This window comes from Sebastes fasciatus, chromosome 11, assembly GCF_043250625.1.
Source record: "Sebastes fasciatus isolate fSebFas1 chromosome 11, fSebFas1.pri, whole genome shotgun sequence".
Lineage (NCBI taxonomy): Eukaryota > Metazoa > Chordata > Actinopteri > Perciformes > Sebastidae > Sebastes > Sebastes fasciatus.
Window position 1 is genome coordinate 13,463,402 of NC_133805.1, and position 25,974 is coordinate 13,489,375.

General features: G+C 42.1%; 1 protein-coding gene across 3 annotated transcripts in view; it reads right to left on the reverse strand.

The window, feature by feature from the left end:
- Window positions 1-25,974, reverse strand: part of kcnn1a (potassium intermediate/small conductance calcium-activated channel, subfamily N, member 1a) — a 92,279-nt gene continuing 66,305 nt past the window's right edge. For 2 of the 3 annotated variants that reach the window (XM_074650847.1, XM_074650845.1), the window contains 7 exons: window positions 24,503-24,598; window positions 22,938-23,356; window positions 8,487-8,628; window positions 7,575-7,685; window positions 5,859-5,986; window positions 2,574-2,643; window positions 1-514 (listed from right to left, as the gene is read on the reverse strand). In XM_074650847.1, coding sequence (XP_074506948.1) covers window positions 200-514; window positions 2,574-2,643; window positions 5,859-5,986; window positions 7,575-7,685; window positions 8,487-8,628; window positions 22,938-23,356; window positions 24,503-24,598 — 1,281 coding nt within the window. In that variant the 3' untranslated portion in view covers window positions 1-199. Of the gene's footprint in view, window positions 515-2,573; window positions 5,263-5,858; window positions 5,987-7,574; window positions 7,686-8,486; window positions 8,629-22,937; window positions 23,357-24,502; window positions 24,599-25,974 lie in introns of those variants that run through there. The other variant, XM_074650846.1, reaches the window with a different exon arrangement.

Sequence of the window (25,974 nt, forward strand, 5' to 3'; positions counted from 1 at the left end):
TTTTTGGATTTGATGTTGGGTGGGAGGGAGGGAATAAGGGCAAGGATCAGGTCGGGGGTCAAGATATGGGTTCATTATTAGTCCAGACATGGACTCGCCAGTGGTTACGGGGGACGGCTTTGGATAGGACAGAGTGAGGTGACGAGTTGGTTTTGGGAAAGAGGGGGCTCGAAGGTGATTGCAGAGGGGTTTGTCAAGGTTATCCGCTATCAGAGGAGGTGTGTGGTGCTGTGGAGGGGGAGCGCCGCCTACGGGCGGTGGAAGTCCAGGATCGCTCGGAGCGTTCGGAGCGTTCGGAGCGTTCAGAGGCTAGTGAGGCGGGCCGAAAGCGGTGAACAAAGCCGTCCAGGAACTCCTGCTGCTGCTGGGTTATGGCTTGGGAGATGAGGCAGGGCAGCGCCTGCAGGCTGCCCGTCACCGAGTCCAGCTTGTCCTCCAATATGCCGATGCGCTTGTCCAGCTCCTCACTGCGCTCCTGCAACTCTGACACCAGGTCATACATCACATTCTGGGTCTAATGAAGGAGAGAGAGTAAATGTGTTTGGGGAGATGCAAGAACAGGAGGACAGAGGAGGAGGGCCGGACAAAGGAGGGAGAGACATGATAAACAACATTAAATTCTGTTTTACAACTTAATAACCACGAGGAGAGATGCAACAAATGAGATTTACAGGAGGCGCGGCGTGTATATGCATTGCCTTTCATGTCGTAAATGACATGGGCCTACTGTAAATCTGACTTACTCAGCCTGAAGAGGAGGAAATAATGACAGGAAGCCGTGTGAAGGGGAGCGGTATAGTTTCAGCAAGTCAGCATTGATTTTTATCTTCCCACCGTTTCACAACCAGCTTCTCCTCCAATCCATTTATAGCCAGAGAAGGTCTTTAATGCTTTATGCTTGACACAACTCATTCATATAATGAAAAGCGTCTCTATTATTTAGGCACTTATTATTCCACAATGGATGCAGTGGGGCCAGTGTTATTGTATGTGGTATCTGCATGTAATTCTTCTATTCAATGGGGCAATTTTATAGGTTATGAAATATATAATAAAGTCTATTCTTTATTTTGACAAATATATTTAATGGGACATATAATTTAATGGTCAGCAGTAAAGCTACAAAAATACATTATACCCATTTAAAGCTTTTTCCAGGCCATTAATACACCTCAGAAATCAAATTATTTTCTTATGTATAAGCCAGAAATCAAAGGGTTACTTCACCATGAGGCTTAACAAAGAGACACTGAGTCGTTGAACTAGTGTAGGGTGTACACAGATGGATCTGACCGGTGAGCAGAGTAAGGGCAAGTCAACACACATTAAAGGCGTTGGCCTCAGAACCTTTTAAAATACACACTGGAGTGCAAATGCCATCCACATCAAATGAGGCTGCAGCCATGCACCTCCCTTTGAACCCCCTCTCTTCTCTGCTCTGCTGGGTCAGCTGACGTCCGTACAGCAGGACAGAAGCTGCCGAGGCACGACAGCGTTTCACCCTCTTACAGCCAGATACAGTTTACAGTGTGTGGTTAGGCTCCGGTTCCTCAAACTCTTGCACTGCCATACAATGTTACCGGAAACAGGAATTCAGTCTGTGTTGAGTTTGACTTTGATTTTAGTTATTTGATAAATATTGATACACATGGTGACAGCAAAACTTCAGGGATAGTCCTGGACCTGTTTCCATTGTTGTCTCCAGTGATTTCAGAGCTCATATAGGCCCGACCAAGAGTGAGACAGTTGGTCTACATTGAACATTAAAGGGAGAGTTTGGGTGTTTTGAAGTGGGGTTGTATGAGGTACTTATCCATAGTCAGTGTATTAACTACAGTAGATGACGGTTGGCACGCCCCCAGCATCGAGAACAGACACAGTGCCAGCATGGGAGCAAAGCATTGTACTGCTGTGGATGTATTTTAGCCACCTAAAAGAAAGGCTCACCTAAAAGAATCAATATCACTTTAACTGTACGCTATATCTAGATTATTTTCACCGCTTTGCCTTGCAGTCAGACAGCCCTTTCTAATGGGTAAATGAAGCCATCTATGCTCTCGCCAAAGCCACCAGACTCCATTGAAAAGCCATGTAATTTTCCCCAGCGGTAGAGCAGCAGCTCCCGTGATCTGTGAGGTGAAATTACTGTTTTTTTCCAATGGAGTCTGGTTGTTTTGGTGAGAGCATAACGGCTTCAGTTCCCCGTCGGAAACATAGACTATATAGCAAAGTAAACCGGCAAAAATATTCTAAATATATAAATTGATAAAGATTTTTTTTAGGTGGGCCTTTCTTTTATGTTATGTGCAGTAACTCCTGTCTGTTTCTCCAAACTGGGGTGTGTGCTGACTGTCATCTACTGTAGGTAATACACCTATTATGGATAAGTACCTCATACAACCCCACTTCAAAAACACCCAAATTATCCCTTTAAGACAATGTGTGTTGTTTGGCGCTGGGCAGGTGGTGTACAGTGCGTTAATCAAAGCCTTTTTTTCCACATACAAGTAGTCATGTGATGACTTAAATATCGATTCTAGCCACTTTAAAGTTAAATCAGAAGGGAGACTTACCTTCGCCAGGTCCACCAAGGTGTTGGCCTGATCATTGAGTTTCCTCTGCTCCATCTTCACACTGCGCAGTCTTGTGGAGACATAGGGAGGGTGGGAGCAGGAAAAGGAGGGGAGGAGGAGGTGGACAAAGGAGAAAGGGGAGGAGAGTGGCAGGGGGAATAAGGGAATAGAGGGCGGTTTGCAGGAGTGGAGCATAGAGAGAGAGAGAGACGGGTTGTTTGGGGGTGATGAAGGAGCAGAGAGAGCAGAGAGGGCCGATAGGGAAGAAAGAAAGAGGAGGAGGAACAACACATTTTTTAACAGGTGTGCTCTCTCACTGATGACATTGAAAAGAGAGATGACTGCCTGCATGCATCGTAAACATATGTACTTTACATATCTATATGTATACATATACAGTATATAGAATATATATATGTATATATATACACAAGCATTCCTGGTCTTGGTCAATGCAATACCAACCAAAACATGCAAAATTGCGGAAGCATACTACGCTCATTTTGAAAAAAAATAAATAAATAAAGACTGTTTATCATGTTTTATCTTTTCTTTGTTACAACAAGATCTATTTGCTCATCACTTTTTACCTTAAAAAAGTTTTTTTTTTCCTGCGATGACAAATTTAATACTGAGAGTTGATCTTGTTACAACCCCAAAGGAATTTGTTTCTCAATAAGAGGTAAAACAATATCTCAATATAGTGCCAAAAAGGTATTATTACTATGACAAAACATGATGCTTTTTTTCCAGCAAGAATGCAATATGCTTCCATACAAGAAAACCTTAAAGTTTATGTTTGAAATCAAAACATTCTTATCTCTTTCCACCCAAAAGTAAGACATCAAAAAAGGAAAAAAAGATGACATGCCCTTTGTCAGTGCTACACACAGCTCAGTGGTAGGACTTCATTTAGACACTGGTCATTCAGTAAGCGTGCAGTGACTGTGAGTGACTTTGTGCACAATGAAAACGTGAGTCTTTCAGTGTGTGTGTGTGTGTGTGTACATGTACATGGGTTGATGTGTGTATATATGTGTGCGTGTGGATGCCACAGATAAAAGATGCCAGAAATAAAGTGTCTGATGACACTGCTGAACACACGGCAACATAGACATTTCAAATAACAGGACATGTTTTGTGATGCCTTCAACATTGTGCCTCCCTTTATCCCTAATCAAATACATTACGGCCCCTGTAAGAACTGCTAACGCTGACGCCAATAATGTGTCATTGTTAGCGGTGGCACCACACACCCATCTATTTGGATGTGTCGAGAGGAAGAATTTCCCCCGTTTGGCAAATTATGGGACAGGATGACATTCAAGGGCATTTATTCATGTGCAAATCAGTATATCAGAGCGGAGTGAGACTGCTCGCTTACGGCTCTCTCTCTGTGGGAAGCCGTTTCAGCTCGTATGTGTCTGTTTGCTCCGCTTTGTTATCCCTTATGGCTGTCGAAGGATGGGGGCTAAAAGCTAAAAGCGCTACTTATTAGTGTAACGCATTAGGAGTACAACTTTATTTAACAAAACCACAACCTACATCTTTTTGTGCTATGTCGTGTGCAAGCTTTGGCATTTGATCTCAAATAAGAAAGGGTAAAAAAAAGCAAAAATCAATACATCAATTATTTAAACCTCATTACATCACATTAAGGGCTGTCAAAGTTAACCCGATAATTACGCGTTAACACAAATTCGTTTTAACTAATTTCTCTAACGCATTAACGCAATCGGGGGGGTAGTGGGCTCAGTTTTAAAGCTAGAGTGAAGATACTGATATCATATGAAACTAGATAAACGTAAGGAACCCATTGGTAACAATTGGTGTCATACTAGCTTGTCACAAAGGAGGCAAAATAATGCTCCAATCTTGGAAAAAACTGGCATGGCCATTTTCAAAGGGGGTCCCTTGACCTCTGACCTCAAGATACGTGAATGAAATAGATTCTATGGGCACCAACGAGTCTCCCCTTTACAGATATGCCCACTTTATGATGATCACGTGCAGTTTGGGGCAAGTCATAGTCAAGTCAGCACACTGACACACTGACAGCTGATGATGCCTGTTGGGCTAGAGTTTGTCATGTTTTGTGCTGTTAATTGTTTTGCATTAATAAATAAATAAATACATTTGCATAAAGCAATCATATTTACCCTCTCCCATGTTGATAAGAGTATTAAATACTTGACAAATCTCCCTTTAAGGTACATTTTGAACAGATAAAAAATGTGCGATTAATCACGATTAATCACGGACGATCATGCGATTGAATATTTTAATCGAATGACAGCCCTAATGACATTACATTAATGTGTGTGCGTGTGTTCATGTCATCACAAAAGCACCAGGAGTGTAGGATGAGTGCTGTTGATGCAGGTTAATATAGCCTCCAGAGCAGCTATATTAATCATGGGCAACATTATACAGTACATCGTAGATGATTATGAACCGCTGACCAGGCCGACAAAGCTCACAGCTCATTCTGTGCAAGATGCTTTTTTTTCTTTCACACTTTCTCTCTCCAGACAACCCTCCACTATTGACACCGGTGGCAAAATGTAGATGCTTATTTTTTTTGTTTCATTCCATTCAAAAGGGGGGATGGGAGGGAGAGGGAAGTAAATGGAACACTGAAGTAAAGAAAAAACTCAAAACAATTCAGCATCCAGCATTTGCTTGTTTTCTTTTTTTTTTTTTTTTTTTTTCATGCATGTCAAACGCAGACATGGAGAGAGGAGGAGGAGGAGGATGTTGAGGAAACAGTAGGAGGAGGATACATAGAAGACTCAACTTACTTCTGAGCTCTGCAGTGATAGAGCAAAACAAAGACAGAACACAATACAGAGTTTTAACCCCACAACATTCACGAAACGAGTGAAACCATTACACTTCTCACTGTAAGCACAGGGTAAAAGGGGGTCGGAGGGAGAGGGAGACGGGGAGGGGGGCAGGAAGGACCATTACACTAGATCGCAGTGTGTGCGCTGGTGTACGTGTATGTGTGTGTGTGAGAGTTTACATTTGTGTGAGCATAACAATCAATGGTACTCTTGAAGAGGACATTGTTAACAAACGCTAGACATGTTCTCAGCTACATCTCATCAGTTTATTCGAAATATTAATAATACAGCCTAAATATTATGTACCACGAATAACATTAAAGACAATCAAGACATCTGTTTTGCATGTAGTAGTTTGATTCCCTCCTCGCTGGTTGGTGGTCATATTTCTGTCAGACATTTTAGATATAACACAAAACAAACGCAGTGTGGGACTTACTGGTGAATGGCTTGGAGAAACTTGCGCTGGTGTTTCCGCACCTTGGCGTGATCGATCTTCTTGACCAACTTAGTGTGTTTGTAGATGAGCCATGTTTCCCTGAGTACATTGGCAGCTGTGTTCTTTACCTGTGAAGCAAGGTTGAGAGAGGCATAAGAGAGGGTACAATAGCTTCTCCAAGGGCAGCGTCGGCACTAGAACGAATATCCAACGGGGGGCGCGAGGGTGGAGGTTTCATTTCAACATTGGGGACACACACACACACACACATATTATGTGGGTGGTCTGGGGGTCGTCCACCAGGAAATATTAAGTGTCTAACACATTTCCTTCTGTTGAATTTTTGTGCATCAATTTATGGTGGAAATGTTTGGTCACACTTCATTTTACAGGTCCGCAAATTTCATGGTAATTAGGTTATAATTATTAAGTAACCTATTTGAAATTTCTTTGGAATTACTGACAAATTACCCCAATATTTACCTCAAAATGCATCCAAAATTACTTTATTATAAACATTATTTAATAATTATATTCTGCTATTTCCCAATAGCTGGTAATTTATTTAATACATTTCCAGGAAATTTTTATTTATGTAAAGGAAAAAAATAAATTCAGGCAACAGCTGACAATTCCAAATACAATGGAATATAATGAAGTGAGGCTCTCAGGCATTCTGTATTGCTCTACCTGCAGTGCGCTCTTGGCGCTCCGCCGGTCACTGGCATGACCAACGTGACCAGAGATCACCGCCAGCGATAGAGACACCCCTCGGTGGCCACGGAGTCGTGTCACATGTAGCACATTTCCTCTGTCGCACACTCCGAGGCTCGCACCATACTAACAAAATTAGTCCACGAGTCTGTCTGCGCCTCTGTCTGTGCTCAGTGTCTCCTCTCCTCATCCCTGTGTGTGTGCGAGTGCAGACGTAGGCTACTTAAAAGTCACGTTTGCGGACCCTATCCCCCCTAGATGGCGACGTTTTGAGGCTGATGTCTCCGCGCATTACGCACCGCCTCTCCAGCAGTTCCTGGCTGCAAGCCCATCTGGAGACTTGCGCTCAGCCCTTTCGATCCGAGCCCTCCCGGGTTGCTTCAAAAGGCAATACAGTTTTCATTATTTATCAATACATGTTTATCATATTTATTAGAATATCAATTCATTTGGAAGCTCATTTGGACAGGCATTGACCCCCCCAATGCAAAAGTTTAAAATTTTGATGTGAGAGAATAAGTTTAGTGTCGATGTAGGACATTTGCACAGAGAGTATAATGAGGACACCCTGAATACCAGTGGCTCTCAGGTCAGGACTCCAAAGGGATTTCAAGATAAATCCAAAAAGTCACAGGATAATTAGTGGAATAAGAGAGATGGAAAAATACATTTCTGCTCCATTTTCTTTTCTTTTGTCTCATACGTCGGGTGTTTGGATCCCATTATACATGCTTATAGGTCTACTTTTAGCCTAGTTCTTTCAGCCTTTAAAAACGATTCAAATTACACAGTCTGATGTTTAAATGAACAGCCTGAAAAACGGAAAATCACTTTTTGACCGAACTGTTTGCAACACATATCCATATGCAACCTGTTATGAGGGCTCAGAGGTAGATCATAAGTAGTCAAAACTCCAAACCCCCAACATTGGGCCCCCTTGTTGGAATAAAAACAGCAATATATGATCACAGTTACTAAAAGCAGCGGTACGCTGTGACTCACTCGTTTGCAGAGTTGTGTGTCCATCATGAAGTTGTGGACATGTTTCTCAGCCTTGGTCAGCTCCAGCTTCCTGGCTACCACTGCAACCACCAGTGCAGTGCAACCAGCTCCCTGTTGCACAAAGACTCGGTCAAACAAACGCAGCAACATTTTGTTTGTGAGCGTTCAATATGCAACTTTACTAGATTTAATAATATAAAATAAACGAGAACCAGCAGAGAAACAAGGGAAGGCGGTTCAAAGTAATGAAATGTCTTGGAATGTTATTTAGCTAGGAACAGTAAGTTGCATTTGGCATTTCTAGTAAGTCTCTTCTGAAACACCAGCTGAAAGAAGTTTTTTTTTCTCGATATGAACAACTTCACATAACATCAGTTAAGTAAGGCAAAATAACTAAACTGTGTTCAAGTTTTCTTTTTTAAAGGCCTTTACACACCGGGAGCATGACGAATATACAACACGAAAATGCTGGCAGCGATGCGAATTTGCTTTTTCAAAAAAAAAGGTTCGGATAGAAAAAAATTACGTTGCTTTATTGCCGCATAATATTCGCGTTCAGTGTGGTACTCAAGTAGTACTCAGTTTGAAACAATATACTGACGTGCAATTTAATCAAACGAAGAAAAAAAAACGCCTGCAGTGTAAAGGCCTTAAGAGTGGACTGTAATCAATGAAAAGCATATGTATGTGGGTGAATATAGTAGATGACTCAAACAGCTCAGCGATCAAACATTAAATCATTTCAGTTGGGGCACCTCAGGTGGTTTCAGACTTTTTTGATCACAAATTGCTCAAAAATCTTCACATATTTATCAACTCTATAAAAGTGAGGTTTAGTATTTTCTCACTGTTCCAGTCCTCCTGTGAGAGTGGTATGTAGTTTATTTGAGAAAGAAGAAGAAAGGAACCCACCATAATCCCTGTAAGCAGACACACGCCTTTCCCACAGTACGTGTGCGGTACCATGTCCCCGTAGCCAATGGAGAGGAAGGTAATCGAGATGAGCCACATGGCTCCCAGGAAGTTACTGGTCACTTCCTGTTTGTCATGATACCTGAAGTGACGAAGACAAGCACAAGTGGGATACACACAGTGAGTAAAACCGCACGCAGTTTCCTGAACGTGAGCATGCTGGAGAATGACGTGGTGCTGAGTGAACCAAACAGGCGTGGTGGGTGGAGGAGGTGGAGGTGGTGAAGATCGAGGAGGAAGAGGAGGAAAAAATCATGGTTTACACCTGTTTTGTAAAGCCAGTTTGGCCTAAAAGAAAAGTCCATTCTGAGTAAAAAAATGACGGTATATTCAATGGATTTGCAAGAGACAATATAATTTCAATTCTATGGCTTTGGGTAGTTTCTACCTGAGAGTTTAATGGAGAAACATGTGTAGGAATGTAGGCAGAAAAAAACAAATAGTGTCCGTTTTGGACAGAAAATGAACACCACTGAACATGTGCTTCATGTTCAGTGTCTGTTAACATAAAAATAATAACCATTTGGTGAGAGGAATGATATGAAGGAGCATTCAAAAAATGAGTCTGAGGCCAAATCACTTACGTACATTTGCATAGAAATTACAATTTGAGACAACGTGTTTCCAATGACAAAGAGACGGGCCGTGTCGCTGGAAGTGACTGGATAAAGAGCACCGCAGGTCAATCTTGATTTGAATATGACAACCCAACAAATGTAATGTCTGAGCATCCAAAAAAAATGCACATACTGCTGCAAACTAACAATTGGCTTATTGGTCACGGTTTGCTGTAAATCTTCCTCCATAGAGTTTACGCTGCACCCAAAAAAAAAAAAAGGTTTGGCAATGCAAATCATCACTTCAAACATCGCTGAAAATAGCTGACAGCTATGCTTGAATTGTCAGTCCAAAGGCCCACAGTGCATATGCAAAGATGTTTCTATAAAAAAACACACACACACACACACTGTACAAAGCTGGATTGATGATGACATTCCCATACCTTTTGCAGCGAGACAAAAGTCCATCACAGAGGCAAATCTGCCTTATCCGCCCACCCTCATTCAACTCGTCTAATTATTCCCAATGGGCTGTCTAGGAGGAGATCAGATAAGATTTAATTTTGGAGTTAAAATCAAATATTCATTAAACACTTTTGAGACAACATCTCACCAACATCCTTCTGACAAGACGACATAGATGGAGTCTTGGGATTTTAGTTAAGGCTTTTCTTAAGGGGATTCTGACAGGGCCAATCATGAATCACTAACGACTATCCAGCGGTGGCCCAGCATGTGACTCAAAAGGGCCGGAACAATCACCTCTAATTAGCGCACAAGTACAGATGGAAGCACTTTGGGGCCAGACGAAGAATTTCTTAAGTTTTCCTTTCCAAAACAAAGGCAAATGCCCGCTACTCCTTCTCCTCCAAGACAGATCATTATCAAATATCATAAATGAACTAATCATGCCTTCTGCAACGTTCTTAAAACTCCCCCTCTCACAAGTGTCTATTCATGCTCAAAGTCAAGGGGGGGGGAAATAACTATGAGCCCTCTTTTGTTCCCCTCAGAATGACCATAAAAAGTGTGCGGTCTGTGGGATTCAAGCTTCATAAATGACATGCAGAGAAGCAGTCTGTGCAATACCATGCAGGAATAAAAAAAGATGTCTGCATCCTGCATGCTTCAAAACCAGTATATTGAGAGCAGGGGGAGCGATGGGGAAACCCGGGGTCCATTTAGAGACCCCGGGTTTCCCCTTCCACCTGGTGATACTGCAGTATCACCAGGTGGAAGGGGACTGTACGTGCGTCTTTCGTGGACGGGCTTTCATTTGTAAACAGTGGGGCAGGATTGGATGCGTAGCAAAGGAAGAAGCTCATTGAATTTGACACCCCTGTCTCTTTTACCTGCATCCCAACACTTCGCCAGCTGCCCTTTGATGGCTGCCAGGGGGCTCAACTTGATCAGCTGGCTAAATATTGTAATTACAAGTGACTAGTATGTTAATTTCATTCATCTTGTCATCAAGGCGAGCAGAGAGTGAGTCATGTCTTCAAGGCAGGCAGAAATGCGCTGCACCTTTTAGCACAGTGAACAATGTAGTCTCACAGCGGCCTTCTCTCTGTTGTAAATATACCCTCCGTAAATATGCTCTGACAAAAAAATGCAGAAGGCATTGCTTTAAGAGAATGCTTCCTGTTTTATTATTGTTTTTTCTAATGGTGGAAATATTAATTATCTACTCTGGGGGGAAAAAAAGGCAAGAAACAGCAATATGGGAATAGAGACAGAGGCTGAATGGGGAGCTAATCAATAGCATTTTAAGGCTCTCAATATACTGTGTCAAGTTTTGGAATAGCATGGAGAAGAGCTGGCACCACTTTCAACCTATTCCAGGACCAGGAGGTATATAGTGTCTGGAGCAGACAGTTTTATCCCCCGCTGTTAAATTCTCCCTGACAGACACTCTGCAGCGAAAGCTTTATCCTGAAATCACGTACTCAAATATCTCAGAGATGATGTTGTTTATCCTCTCCTATACTGTATGTACAATAACAAGTCATTTTACATCCAAATGAGCTCTGAATCTTTGCGTCTGTGGTGGGTTAGAGGAGGGAGTACAGCACGATTCACACAACATAAGACAAACAATCTCTATGGCTCCATCTGCAACTAAACATGTCAACAATCAGAACAGGTACCAACAGCCTTCTTCATCGATCCCTTCAAATCATCACCGGTGTATCAACTAGTCTTAGTCAGCCCTAAAACCAACACTAGGATGTTCTCTGTTTATGTGTACTAATGAATGATTCCAAGTCATTTAAAGGGGGCATATCATGCTCATTTCTAGGTTCATACTTTTGGGTTTCTACTAGAACATGTTTACATGCTTTAATGTTCAAAAAACACATTATTTTTCTCATACTGTCCGTCTGAATATTTCTGTATTCACCCTCTGTCTGAAACGCTCCGTTTTAGCACCCAATTTGACTGTTATCAGGCCATTAAATAGGCGTTATCAGTCTCTATATGCACCATAGATGTGGGTCAAAAGGGGCCTACTACACCTACTACGTTGTAAAAGTGAAAATGAAACTTAAAAGCAACACGTTCTAACATGTTGTAAAACTGAATGAAATGTTACGTTTTGAACACAATCAAAATGGCTTTCTTAGGTTTAGGTAACAAATCTACAACTTCTTTAGGTTTAGGCAAAAAAACAAAAACAGTTAAGTTTAGGGAAAAACATTGTGCTTTGGGTTAAAATAACTACAAACATAAAGACAACTACACATTGTTGGTTTCACATGGGATGCAAACTCCAGTCTCCTGCGTGAAAACACTGTGTTTTGTGTCCCACACTGTCTATACTACAGCGCCTGACTTCGTCTTCTGCTCCTGTCATAAATAATACGGTCACTAGAGATCGTTGTCGTGTTCTTTTATACCTTCTTTCGGTGATCTACCATGTCAATAGATGATAAAACCTACTAGTGGGTGTAGTAGGCCCCTATTGACCCACATCTATGGGGCTTATAGCGACTGATAACGTCTATTTAATAGCCTGACAACAGTCTAAACAGCTGGTTTTAGCGCCTGTTTTTTTAAGTCCCCCTCTCAAAAAAGCCGCAAGACTCGCTGCCCGACGACCTATCCTAACCTTACCTATTTGAGATCAATGCCTGACCTTAACTATCTCAGGAGAGTTTCGCAATCTGCGTGTTACCTTCTAGACACAACCCTTTGCAAAGGTAGTTCTCAAGCTGTGGGCGGTATAGTCTAATGAGCCTGAATGTGGGGGAGTCAAATCTGAATGGCTTGTTGAATCACTTGTTTTCTTATCTAGACAGCCCACAAAAAACTGACTGGGTTGTCTTATTTCACTGTTTGTGGGTTGGTAGGCACTCCAGATACCCAAATGTATGAGCACAATCACTGAAAAAGTGAGTTTTTCATGAGATGCCCCCTTTAATATCTTAACTTCCATTGTGTGTAGATGAGCTCATGATACACAAGACGAGTCCTGAGGAAATAACGACGGCCAAAGTCGACGACACAACCTCTGAACAAACAGAATCGTAACGATGGATCAAATGTGAAAGAGCCACACACTTCCTTCTTCCAACACACACACACGCACACACTTATCAGGAATATTTGAGATGACTAAAAACACTACAATATACAATATTTCTAGGAAACTTTAACATGCATAACTAGCTTCAATCTCAATGTTTTGTGTCACAGTATTATCAGCAATTATCTTGAGGGTTTAGGTGTCATTTTAATGGGTTATTAATATCTTGTTTAGGAGTGAATCACCTCACATACATGACATAACTGTGAAATCGCCATGACACACTGCTTCAATATAAGAAGAGAAGAATAGAGCTGTTTGAGATTTTACACGTATAAAATGCCTCTAAAATACACATCTATTAGGAGGAAAGAGACTTTTAATAATGACAAATACATGCAAAACCTGATACTACATCTATATTTCAAACTTCCTTTAGGAGAATAACAACCTTCCCTCTGTTTCTACTTTCCTCCACCGGTCAGCTGCCACAGCGAAGCAAACGACTTCCTCCACATTCAAAACCTGCTGCTTAACATTCTGCAGCTATCGCCTGCATGCGTATGACAACAGCACTTCCCCTCTTCTTCCTGCCTTTTGCTTTCACATCAACAAAAACAAATTAAAACAATTTTTCAACGAGCGCAAGTCTTGTTGATATAAATGAATTTGAGCGCTGGCTGAGATTACTTGGGGACAAATATGTTGGGATGCTCCTCGGGGAGTGTGTTAGTTGCAGTAAACATGAGCAGATTAAACTCAAAGTGATGATGACCTAATTAAAAAACTGCAAACCTAACAGTGTTTTTACAGCGCAGCCAATATGCAAAGCAAGCAAGCAAGCAGCGGCCGCACACTCCAAGTGGACTGTAACAATTTTATGGTATGTGCATCTTTTAAAATGTTTCCAAGTTTCAAATAAATAAATAAATAAATAACCAAATAAAAAATCAGTCCAACTTAGTAAAGTTGAGCTAAGTCAGTGGTTCTCAAACTTTTTCTGTTATTCCGCCCTTTGGAAGAAGAAATATTTTAAAACATTATCACCTGGGAAAAAAATGGGAAAATATGATTTTAGGTTATTGTGGTGATATACATGTAATTTATGGTGCTGTTAGATCGCTGCTAGACCGCCTCATTAATACAGGCACGTGCGGTAGTAAAGTTTTTGACCGCACTGGAAATGTTATTTTTGAAAGGCTAAACACCAACAAATAAGGGCTGAAGCAGAATATTTCTGTAGTTATTAATAATAATAATTTGAATGTCAAAGTTAGGAATGAAGCTTCGAACTACTCGGTGCAGTCCTACCTCATCATATTTTCTTTTGATTACCGTCAGCTGAGCACATTGTCTTGTTTGTTTCTGAAGCATCGTCTGTTTTTCTTATTGTCCCTGTCAGATATCTGTTCATTCTGTAAACCTACAGATGACCTGTCTGAATGAACCCCGTTGCTATAGCCGATTAGCTTACGGTTCCACCGTGAAAAAGATTCCGTCATTGACACATCAACTCTGCATCACATTTTCCCCCCAGTCATGTGCGCCCCACCTGTCATGCCACACACTTTGAGAACCACTGAGCTCAGTCAATAGAAGTTTTATCAAAATATCTTTCAAAAATGTTTTGATTGCACATTTTAGATAAAATTGTTTGGCATCAAACCAGAATTACAATATCTGATGGCAATGTCAGTCTGTCAGTCGGTCCACCACCATGAAGTTTTGACATTCACGGCCCCCAGAGAATGAATCCTGATACGGTGATCCTCTGACTTTCTTTCTAGCGCCACTATAAGGTTCACATTTGTGGTTTTTATGTCCCCTTCACGATGAATTGTTATATCTTTGGTGATGCCTTAACTTTTCATCTAGTGCCATCATCTGATCAAATTTTCTTTTCTATCGCTTTCTATCACTTTGGTTTATGACTGATTATTCCAAAAACCTATTGACATTCCCATCAGCCTCAGCTGTGCATTGTTTGTGCCATGCCATTGTTCCGAGCAATGGGCCGTCGGAACAATGGGCCGTCCGCAGTTTTGGTGCTATTGCTAATTAGATTAGATTAAACTAAGATGGTGAACATGATACAAACATTTTACCTGCTAAACATCAGCATGTTAACATTGTAATTGTGAGCATGTTAGCATTTAGCTCAAAGCATCACTGTGACAAAGCACAGCCCCACAGAGCCACTAGCATGGCTGTAGACTCTTAGACAACTTACACTGCATCTTTGCAGAACATGTAAATATAAGGACATAAGACACTACTTGGAAAGATACACAAAGACATTGCTAGCTTGGAAAAAAAGACATTTCCACTTGGAAAAACATACATTTCAGATAATGCTATTTCTCTGGTTCCCTGTAATGTGTACGGTGAAAAAGCTTAACAACACTGTAAGAAAGGTTTTCATAGCAGCCTACGATACATGAGGTTTCATACATATATGCAGAGGAAAGAAAGTAGTATCTGCATCCATCTTCCTCCGCTGGCTTCGTGCCCGAGTTTAACTGGTCAATTAATTCTTAAACACACTTGACCAGTCGAGGGGCTCAATGTCACAATGACCCCTCGTCTTATAATCAAACACGGAGGAGTGGCGGTCTCACAAGGTGCGTTTAAATTGTACTTTAGCCAAATCATAAAATACAAACCAAGAGAGAGACTTGCTGTGTTGCAGAAGCCAGACATCGGCTTTTGATTAAGAGTGACTTAATGAGCCTTTGTGCTGTATATTTGTTGCGGGGAACGAAATGATTTTGTTGCACCAACAGCAATACGATTGCACTTTAATCATAAATTATACATAACGTATTGCTGTCAACCGACGAAGTTGTGAATCCAAAAGTAAAGACCTGCTTGGATTGGCTGACTTGCAGATTTTTCAGCGAGGCAGGCTTCAGGCCTCCGATGCCAGAAATGATCAAATGTGTGTGTGTTAGTGTTTCTCATCCATTTTAAATATTGCTGGATGAGAAATTCCAACGAGTCTGCTACACTGATATAACGAGTGAGATTACCTGAAAGTCAAACTATTACAAATAACAGCCCTTGAAACAGTCTTATGGTACTACCCTTACAAACTTTCATATCTAATCTGAACACTTGACCTCACAAAGTCAGGCCTTTTCTGTCCTTCCTAATCTATAACACCACCAGACAGGTTAATCTGAATGTTTCAGTGCTGGAGTGTGGCTATGTCTCTGGGGTTATCAGATAGTGAGTGTCCTATTACAGATGTTTCATTGAATTAGGCTGGAAACACCTGCTAAGAAACTACAAAACATTTATTTTGCTCATATATATAATATGCCAAAGGCCATTCATCACATACCCAGTAGAGTTCAAGTTTACTTTGCTGCAAACTCTGGGTATCCAACCTTCAGGGGACACGACAAGCTTTGAAACACCACCACCACCACCACCACCACTCCACCTCCACTGCCAACTAACACCTAAGCATTTTCTTTCATGTTCCCAGTCTTCCCAATGCACACCGCAAAACACCTAATCTGCTGTACTTCTGCCCACAATACCAAGTTTGGCTTTAAGGTATTGTTGCTCATTAGAACCCATGAGATAGCCGACCGTCTTCCTAAACTCTGCCCACATTCAGGTGCCCCACAAAATGCCTGCCCAAAAAGCTTTCATGGCTTTAATTATTTCATATCAAGTTGATTTAATTTCTAGCAGTTTGTTCTCCTTCGTTGCTGGGACACTTGGATTTCGTTGAGAGAACCTCATTCTATATCTGACAAAACACGTCTAACGCCGAATCCACACCAGAGCCGCCATACGATGTCTGTGAAAAGCTGCGGCAAAGTGCAGCCAAACGAAAAGTTGGGAAAAGTTTAGTTTAGCAAAGTTCAGCCAAAGACTGCCCACAGCCATTAAGTAAACAGATCATGTGACTCCTGTGACATGTTGACCTATGTTACAAAGAATTTCTTCCAGCCTGAAACACATGCACACGCCTCCCACGCCGCAGAAAAATCTAATTATTGCGGCAAGCTGAACTTTGTCGCTGTCTGGCGTAACTTTGGCGTAAGAGTAGAGATGAGTGATGAAAGGATTTTGTCCCTTGTCTGATTCTTTATCGGTTGTTTGATGCAACACTAATTGATAAAGTGTTACTGAGTATATAAACATTTTATAGCATCAATTTACTTTTATTGCTCAAATCCTCTTGAGAAAAATACAGGAAACCACAGCACCTTAATAATATCAGAATAACAGTTAAAAAGGTAACACCTAGGGGTCTAGTTGCGTTCGGAGTTTGACTACCATTAGGACACTTTTTCTTGTAACTTTTGTCTTTTAATTCCCTATTAAAGCTTATCAAATCTTTATGGTAGCTCTAATATTAACAGATAATAGATTGTATTTGAAGTAAGGGGGTACTTCTACTAGCTTTAGGGGATGCGGTACTCACAAGTAAGTAAAAAACACTACTCCTGATGTAAATAATAAGAGCAACATCTGAAGGAACCTTTTAAGCTACTAGCACCTGTCTTCGAACAAAGAACAGCGCTGCTTCGGCTCATGATCTGCAGATCGTATCTGGGGTGATTATATCTTCCACATTCTCTGTTATGCAAACATGCTTTGCGGGCTCTGTATATGACTTTGCCATAGGCTGCAATCAATACTATGCCTGCAGAGCGTGCATAGTTTAAAAACAAATTATCAGATCAAGGCATCAAACCATAGAGAATCCACCTGTCCTTGAGGTTGCAACGATTTGCATAAAATCCATCTGACTTTGTGGAGGAGACGTTCGTTCTAAAGATAATCTTGTGAATGATTCAGATTAAGGGAGAGGTGCATTAGACACTGGGATTGAAAATGCACAGCAAGCAGTATGGACAGTTCACCTTGTCATCCTTGGTGTCCACTGTCAGGCACACTGAGAGTGTCAGTATCATAGAAATAGACTAGGAGCAGAACGGACATTCCCATTCAAATCAACGTAGCAAGATGGTCAGAGCGGCAGCCATTTTTGCGACCGTTGTAGCGGGCTAACTTCTGTGTAAACTAAAACCCTGGTGACAAGATGCGGTTTGCGCTGTACTCGCCGCCGCCACATCCCAGTGCGCTGCGGCCAAAGTTCACCGCTAACGCTTTGCTCAGCACAGCGAAAAGCCATTGTTGCGCTGAGCAGACCATTGGAAATAATGGTTTTCAGAGAGCAGTGGCGTTGTTGCCGCGTTCAGTGTGAAAGGCCCGTAACGGTCCCTCCGCCTCACTCCCCGCCGCTCAGGAGAAGGACAAGCTACGTAGCTAACTAGCCAGCCATCCGTCTCCGGAGCTGCATCCATTATTTTCCCGGCAAGCTGCGACCCACTTTACGACCCCAGTGACGTGTGTTGTCACCATAACAACTAACAACAATCTCCCTTTTCTTTTGTACCGGTCAAAAGACCTGGGAAACAGTTCAATGTCCATTCTACTCGTATTCTATTTCTATGGTCAGTATGTTCTTCAATGTCTGCCAGATCTATGCCAGAATTTGTGGACAGAAATGCTTTGAAATAATGGATACATCATACATCCATTTAACCGGGAGAATAAGCATTTTTGTTGCCACCCATTTTGCTGCATTCTGAATTTGAATCTAATAACAAACTAAAAAAGAACAGCATTCGTTGCTACATTTGTGTCGGTGTCGTTGAACTCGTAGCCTGGAAACTGTAAAGTTGTAAAATATACCTGAATATTTTATGTAAACCTGTGGTTGGTGTGAGAAAGTTCAAGTTGCACCGGTGTGTGTTTCTCTGGTTAGACGTTGGGACAGTCTGTTCCTGGCTGCCGCTGTTTGTATCTTGTGGCTAAGCGATGACACAATCTGGATGTCAGACCTTGGGTGTAGGTGTAGCTGACTAGTAACTCAAGCCTCATAATCCGGCGGTGCGCTCTGAAGGAAAGTCAGCTAAACTTTCTGAGAGCTTGCCTACGGGTCCTCACCGGAGAAAGCGAGGTGAGAAACAGCAGTCTCACATCGCCTCGAAATAGCACGTTTTGTTTCAGATAACAGAGTTAGAAACAGGAGAGGAGAAGAATTAGATAACAGTTAAAGAGAAAAAAAGGAGCGAGAGACCAGGGAGGCAGGCAAAGGCATGCATGCGAGTGTGTAACTGAGTTCTGGCCGGATTAGGCCTGCTTGTTATGGATAAGGGAAGGCAAAGGGACGAGGAATCAGTAGTGGGGGAGAGATGAGGGAAAAACTGCAAAGCATGCCACGTTAGATGGGTACAGTAGGAGATCTGCAAAGGATCAGTCAGGAGTAAGAGCGAGAGGGAGGGAGCCTTATGGTAGTGAGGGAGAAGCCAAAAGAGCTTAGTTAAGGAGCTTAGTTGAGGTAGGTTAGCTCTGAAGATGGGCTGTATCAAGAAAGCACGGAAAGCGGGCCAGTGACCAGCGTTAAATCCATCTACTGTAACATTAGCATCCCTCCCAACTCCACCCTCCCTCTGTCCCCCATGGTTGTGTGTCTTTCATTCCCCCCATCTAGGCATTTTCCAGGTAGACTCCGTGCTCGTCCAATCTCACACCGTACTGCCCTTTGATTGGCTCAGGAGCGTGGTCAATGTGACAGTGTAACGGCGCGTTTATAACAGAAGGTACAAAAGTCACACACAGCACTTTGGGAAACAAGCGCCTCTTTTTTTTTCCACTTTTTTTTTTCTCGAAATGATGGGATTGATAAGTAAACATGAAAACGTGCATGCTGTTTCGATGTTTACCAGAGGAGGGGACGAAGGGGGAATGAGGACATTCAGTTCATGGGTGTAAACAAAAACTGGAGACACTGCATTCAGCACAGAGCATACTGCTCCTTCAAGAATGTCTAAATATAAGAAACAATGGAAAGCGATGCCCTCATTTACCTGCCTAGCAGTGAACTGCGTAACACTACTCATATATAGGCGATCAAAATAATGCTGTGCTAGATAGTAAGACACACCCCAGACAAATGACATTACCTCTCCTTGCATACTCAGACCTTCTTTTTGGCTACAGGAGACAAACTGTCTCCGCCTCTAGAGCAAAATCTTTGGGGCAGAAGCAACAGAAAGTCTTTGGAAAACCATTACAACACTGTTCAATTAATTTTGTGAAGGGGAGACACATAATGGGATGGTAATGTGTGAACACAAAGAACAGAAAGGCTTTTGCTCCTCGACAAATCTTTGGAGTCGCTGCTAAAAAGACTTTTTGTGCAATATGGATCTATAACAATTGCATAAGGAGAGGGACAGAAAAAAATGAGGAAAGACAAATTGCCCTCTGGCAGATTAGTGAAGGTGACTTGAAGGAGCTGCTCCATTTTAGCACAAATTTCCTCCTCCTCACTCCTCCTCCTCCACCTCCTCCTCCTCCTCCAGCCCCTACCGGCCTAACATACAATAATAGTTAGCAAAGAGACGCTTGCTTCAAAGTGCTGCTCACACCGTTGGTCCCTGCTGTGCTCCTACAGCCACTAAAAGCCTGTTTTCTTAGAAGGATGGTGCCACTTTCATGCCAACTAGAGGGCCTGTCTAATCCTCCTTTGCCATACTGAGTTTGGAAAGGATCATCGGTTAATTGTTTTAGAGGGGCTGCCCCTTTCTCCCCGCTACCACCCTACCCTCCAACCCCAATCAGGGCAGCAGTGGCGCCAGCTCGGTGCAAAATGATTGAAGTTGTTGTTGTTGTTGGTGTTTTTTTTCCACGGCTAGAGAACGAGGACTCACATGGTATCCCTATGGAGCAGCATAGTGGGGAAATAGAAAGTACAACAAAACATTATACAAACACACACACACACACACACACACACACACACACACACATGCAGGCACATCTACATGTGCATGCTTGCACCCATCCGTAGTAACGCACAAACCCACCAATCTGAACACACGTTATTCTGAAACTGAAACCAAAGGACTAACGGCATGCACTGCTCATGGAAAGTGTGTGTCACAGAACGTGTGTGTGAGAAAACCTTGTTAGAGATTCTGTGCTTCTCATCTAACCATCAATTTAAATCCAGATTTCCAAATTGGCCCCAGGGATGTGCAGTGTCAGATTCTCGTAGTTTTTTTTTCGGGTATAATTTATATGGAATTCCTGTCTTGGATAATGAGATACTAAAGACCCAATAATTACAATCATCTCAATGTTTAGCCAAAACTTTAAAGGTATAGTTCGACATTTTGGGAAATGCACTTTATTGTTTTCTTGCCGAGACTTTGATGAGGAGATCGATACCACTCTCATGCCTATACCGTAACTAAATGTAGCTAGAGCCATCAACATTAGTGTAGCATTAAGACTGGAAACAGCAAGTCTGGCTATGTCCAAATGTAAAAAAAATCCTCTAAAAGCGACCAATTAACACTTTATATCTTTGTTTAGTGTAAAAATTACAATTTTGGCGTTTTATGGACAGATAGGGACCAAACTGTTTCTGGGCTGGGACCATAGACTGCATATAAAGATGGACGTCATGACAGCTCCCCAAAAGTGAAGCCAAAACATCTGGATCGCCCCCTGGTGGCTGGCTGCAGTATAGATCATAAATCCCGCCCCCTCCATGTTAGCAGATGGGACATTGGTAAAACTAAAAAGTCAAATTGCACGTCAAATTTTTCCCAAAGATGCTTTTTGTCATTTCAGGTAGTTTTTTATCACGCTGATGTTCAAGTGTTAATTTTTCTGATAAGTTTGGTTTTAATTAGTTATTTGATGACGTAAGAAGGGGGTGAGACGTCATGATTGACAGCTGCTCTGAGTGAAGTAGTCACGGAGCCGGAGGGTCAGGAAATGTACGACAGAGATGTAATTTTAATTTTCCATAACCATCACAAGTCTATTTGATCATAAATGTATTTATAGAGATATTGTGGCTAGTTGTGTCTTTCTAGCCAAACAGCTACTGAGATGCTAACGTAGCAGCTAGGTGGCTCATGCTAACAAGCTGCAGCCGTGCTCAGCTCATGATTGGCTCGTATCCCGCTATGTATACAGTATGTGGCTAAGCTAACTGGCTTACCATACAAACACAGGAGTGGTATTGATTGTGTAACTCGCGGTAAGAAATCTAATTAGCGTCTTCCCTAAAATATCGAACCAGTGTTTATCTTTAAGACTGGGAATAAGAACATGATAGAGGGATAGAAGAAGCCATGAAATTCCCAAAATATGAATTATAGTAACCTGCTGAGCTGGACTGTAAAGAGACACTACTAATATTATACAAATTGGACAGTGTGTTGTTTTGAACATTAAGTTGAGGTGATGCCAGTTACACCTCACTGTGTCCCAGAGGAGCTTGGGTCAAAGGTCAGCTGGTTCACCCTGTGAGGTTTAAACCCACCAACCAACCAACAGCTGGGGGTGCTGAGGGGTCCGGGAGGATCTAGGGTTGGGCGTGCGAGGGGGAGGGGAGGTTAGTGACAGGCGTTAACACGGGCGGGTAGTTAAGAGGAGGGGTAGAGGAAGGGAGAGGGGGTACTTAGTAAAAGCAGGCGAGGTGAGCTGCAGGAGGTAACTGAGCATCTGTAGTCGGGGCTGACAGCCTTCGCCTGAGCTGATGCTTGACTTTTACAATGCAGCACCTGTGCAGCATCATATCGGGTCTGACAAGAACCGCTGCTATAGATCTTCCACTCTCCACCCACTCTACTCAAGTCCCCCTTCCACTCCAACTACGCACAAATGACTTTGAAACATCAAAGCTGGCATTAACGTCTCATTTCCCTATGCAAATGCAAAACGAGAAAGGGAAAAAAAAAAGCTTTTCATTTCTCCCTGCCTCTTTCATTTTCAGTGAGAATCGTTGCTGCCCCCTTGAGACGAAGCCCGATGAGCAGTTTTGGGGAGAAAACGGGTTAGGGTATCCTGGGGGCTGCTCCGCATTACCAAAACAAACCATTCAGCAAACAAACAATTAGACACTCATGAATTATGGACAAGCCATCTAAAATAGCAATAAAAACAAGGAGTGGGGAGTCGTGAAGCGATCGCTGAGCTAATGAAACGCATGTCGGGGTGTTTTTAAATAGTAGTATGTAGTAGTGAGGCTTCCTGTACACGTGTGCAGTATTTATATGTAACCTATCCTGATGATCCCACTCAATTCTTTGGACCAGTGCAGTTGAGCGACTGAAAACACGGAGAAGCCTGGCACAAAACAGAGACGAGAAGGAAGAAAGGGTGTCTAGTGATCCACAACGCGTGAATGTGCATCAGCCATTTTGTGTTTTTCAATCTGTCCCCAGCAACATCCATTATTCACAACCCCGTGTTTACCTCTCACAGACGCGCACAGTCCATGCAGCAATGATCCAGGAGGATATACTGAACACCAGCAGAACAGTTCCCGGACAGATGGTCATGAGGGTCTTCATGACAAAGCGTGTGTTGAAGTTGATCTTGTTGAGGGCGCCGATGCTGCGAGACGAAGCGTCCGTGAACAGCTTGCTGTGGAGCAGCATGACCCTGCCTATCAGGTAGAGTCTCAGGAACATGGGGATGGAGAGGATGATGTCCACGTCGGCGTCGGCCACCGACGGCGTGTAGGTGAAGGCCAGCCGCGCCGTCCAGGTGAAGACGTACTGGCCCGGGATGGGATGGATGGCACACACCAGCAACTCCAGCACGATGAAGAAGATCCGCTCATACGTCATGGCTATCCTCCAATCGTCCGCACCATTGTCGACCATAAACAGCTTAAAGGAAAACAGACATACACCAAAGACTTGTTTTAAAAAGTTTCTTCACTTCTTTAGTTTGAGATTTTGGCTTTTTCAGCCTTTTCTCCAATGTTTCCATCCTCTTCAACGCCCCTCACCTTCAAAGCTTTTATCATTACAAACACATTGAATCAAACCCACGGATTTTATTTGGAATTCTAGTCAAGATCTGAAGACGTCGTGCTGAATTAGAGTATGTATAAAATGAAGGAGAAGACATCTAGAAATCTTGCATTTGGTGTAACGCTGTAGCCGTAAAACAGTGGCAACGGAGATTTGGATATTTAATTTAATTCAAATGTGATACATCTGATGCAGCTCAGAAGAAGCAGAACAACCAGAAAATAACATAAACTGAGATGCAATAAAAGTCTGCAAAAAAAAAATAATGTAATATCAGAAATTTGGTCTACAGATTCATTGCATTGTGTTTTTGGATTATACTCATTCCATACAGTATATATTCATAACAGCTACGTAATGAATGATAGTGTCATACATTTAATTAAGTCAAGAAAAATGAGGTGCTACGTGGAAACAGTAGAGCTGCTCCCTCTTAGTCGGCTAGTTGACTAATCGGTAGTTTTGGTCTCAGTCAACAAAGATTTCTTTAGTCGATTAGTCGTTTTTTTATGCTTTTTTTCATGCTGAATGACTTATTTCTAAGAAACTTATGAGCACATCTCTGGTAAACACAAGATTTAAACTGGTGCTTTTGTGTGATTCTTTGAGGAGAAACTCAGTTTTACAGATCTGACGATTAAATCTAATCGATTAGTTGACAAATCGTACGAGTGTTAGTCAACTAAGAATGTCTTTGGTCGAGGTCAGCTCTAATAAACTGTGTTATAGCTTTCTAATTGTTGAACAAAACACCCTGACTTCTGTATTTGTGTACATTCCTTATGTGTGTACCACAATATATAATAACTGTACATCGTAAATGTATACATTATTTTGAGCATAAAGTCACGTTTCATAGCAATTACCTTTTAGCACAATAAAAATAGTATTTCAATTTGATATCCTCATTATCATCATCATCATCTTCACAACACTGATACCAAAAGCTGCTGGTACAAATGAATAAAACAACGTTATTTTTTTATGTGTTAGACTCACCTGGATTTCCCGGGCATGGTACATTATTATAAGACCAAGCAATATAACAGTGGAAAGGCTGATAAGGCATTTCAGTGCAAATGAGTATGAAGATTCCTGTGGTGAGAGAAAAAGACAGGAAAAAGATTTTAGAAATAGCCTTGTGAATTGAACACAATTAACATATTTACAATCACATCTTATATATATCTCAATAACAAGATAAACTCCTTGTATTCCTTGTATATTTAGCCTTAATAGATGGTGAATCACTACACAACCAATGATTTTAGATAGATTCAAGAGAAAGCTGAGTGTATTTACTGTTACTCAGTATTTCTAATCTGGAAGAGAAATATAAACACATGTATACACATAAGTATATATGCTCACAAAAGTACACACAGACAAGCACACACAGTACTTATTAGCCTAAACGTCTGACTGAGACGGGATAATGGGGTTTTACACTCAAACAGCGCAGTCAGGATGTTGCTAAACAATGCAGCTGCAGGTGTAGGTGCAGCCTGATATTATCTATGGAAGCTTTTCCCCGCCATCTAAACTACCAATTAATCAAAGCCCGGCACTAACAGGGGGACTTTCCATTTAATGGTAGGTGCAGAAGAGGCAAGGCTAGCATTAGCAGGGGGGGCCACCACAGTGAGCTTTGCTTGTGATAAATAGGCCAGCTGGTTGCTAGCGCTGCAGCGTTGTGTTTGTGTTTGTGTGTGTGTACACGGGGACCATAGATCTAGGAAATGAGAACCTGTACTACTCAAGTCCCCCCCCTCCCCCCTCTACGTTGGTAAAATGCCATTTGATAAATCAATTTAACAGCCCCGTTGTAAAAATGCGCTCTGCAGCAGGCTAATGATCGCAGGGTTGTTATTATAATAACAACGGCAACAACAAATGACAAGAACAATAAGTGGAGATATCGTTCATAATCGTCAGAGCGGTGACAGCCAGAGCTGCTCAATATTACTCCGTCCTTCGGTGGTCCATATTACAGAATGTATTTTTAGCTATCAACTAGATTGCTTTGCCCCTCAGGTCGACGACATGTTCTCAAGACATTCTAATGTCTGAAATTGTTTTGAGAAGTCCCTGGTGAAATAACATTGAGTAAACCAATTAATCCACCTGCCAGAGGTTCAAGGATTTTTCAGTCCCAGCGCTCGCTGCCTCTTAACGTGTTTCCCTCCTTCAGGGTTTAGAAAAACCTGGCTGAGCCTCAAGTGTCTGCCGTGTGATGTGACGCTGGATGGAAAAATGGACCATCCGCAGCACATGCTAGCTGTCTGATGTGGGAGGGGGTGCTGCTGTGCCACTCAGAGATGGGAGGTCATTTCCATTTCAGCTGCGGTCAGCTTGATGAATGGACTAAACCCCATTCAGTAACAGTCACAGACAAACTATTGACTTTCTTAAAACCCCATAAATCATCCTATAGATTACCACGCCGACTTACTATAGCGTGCACACACACA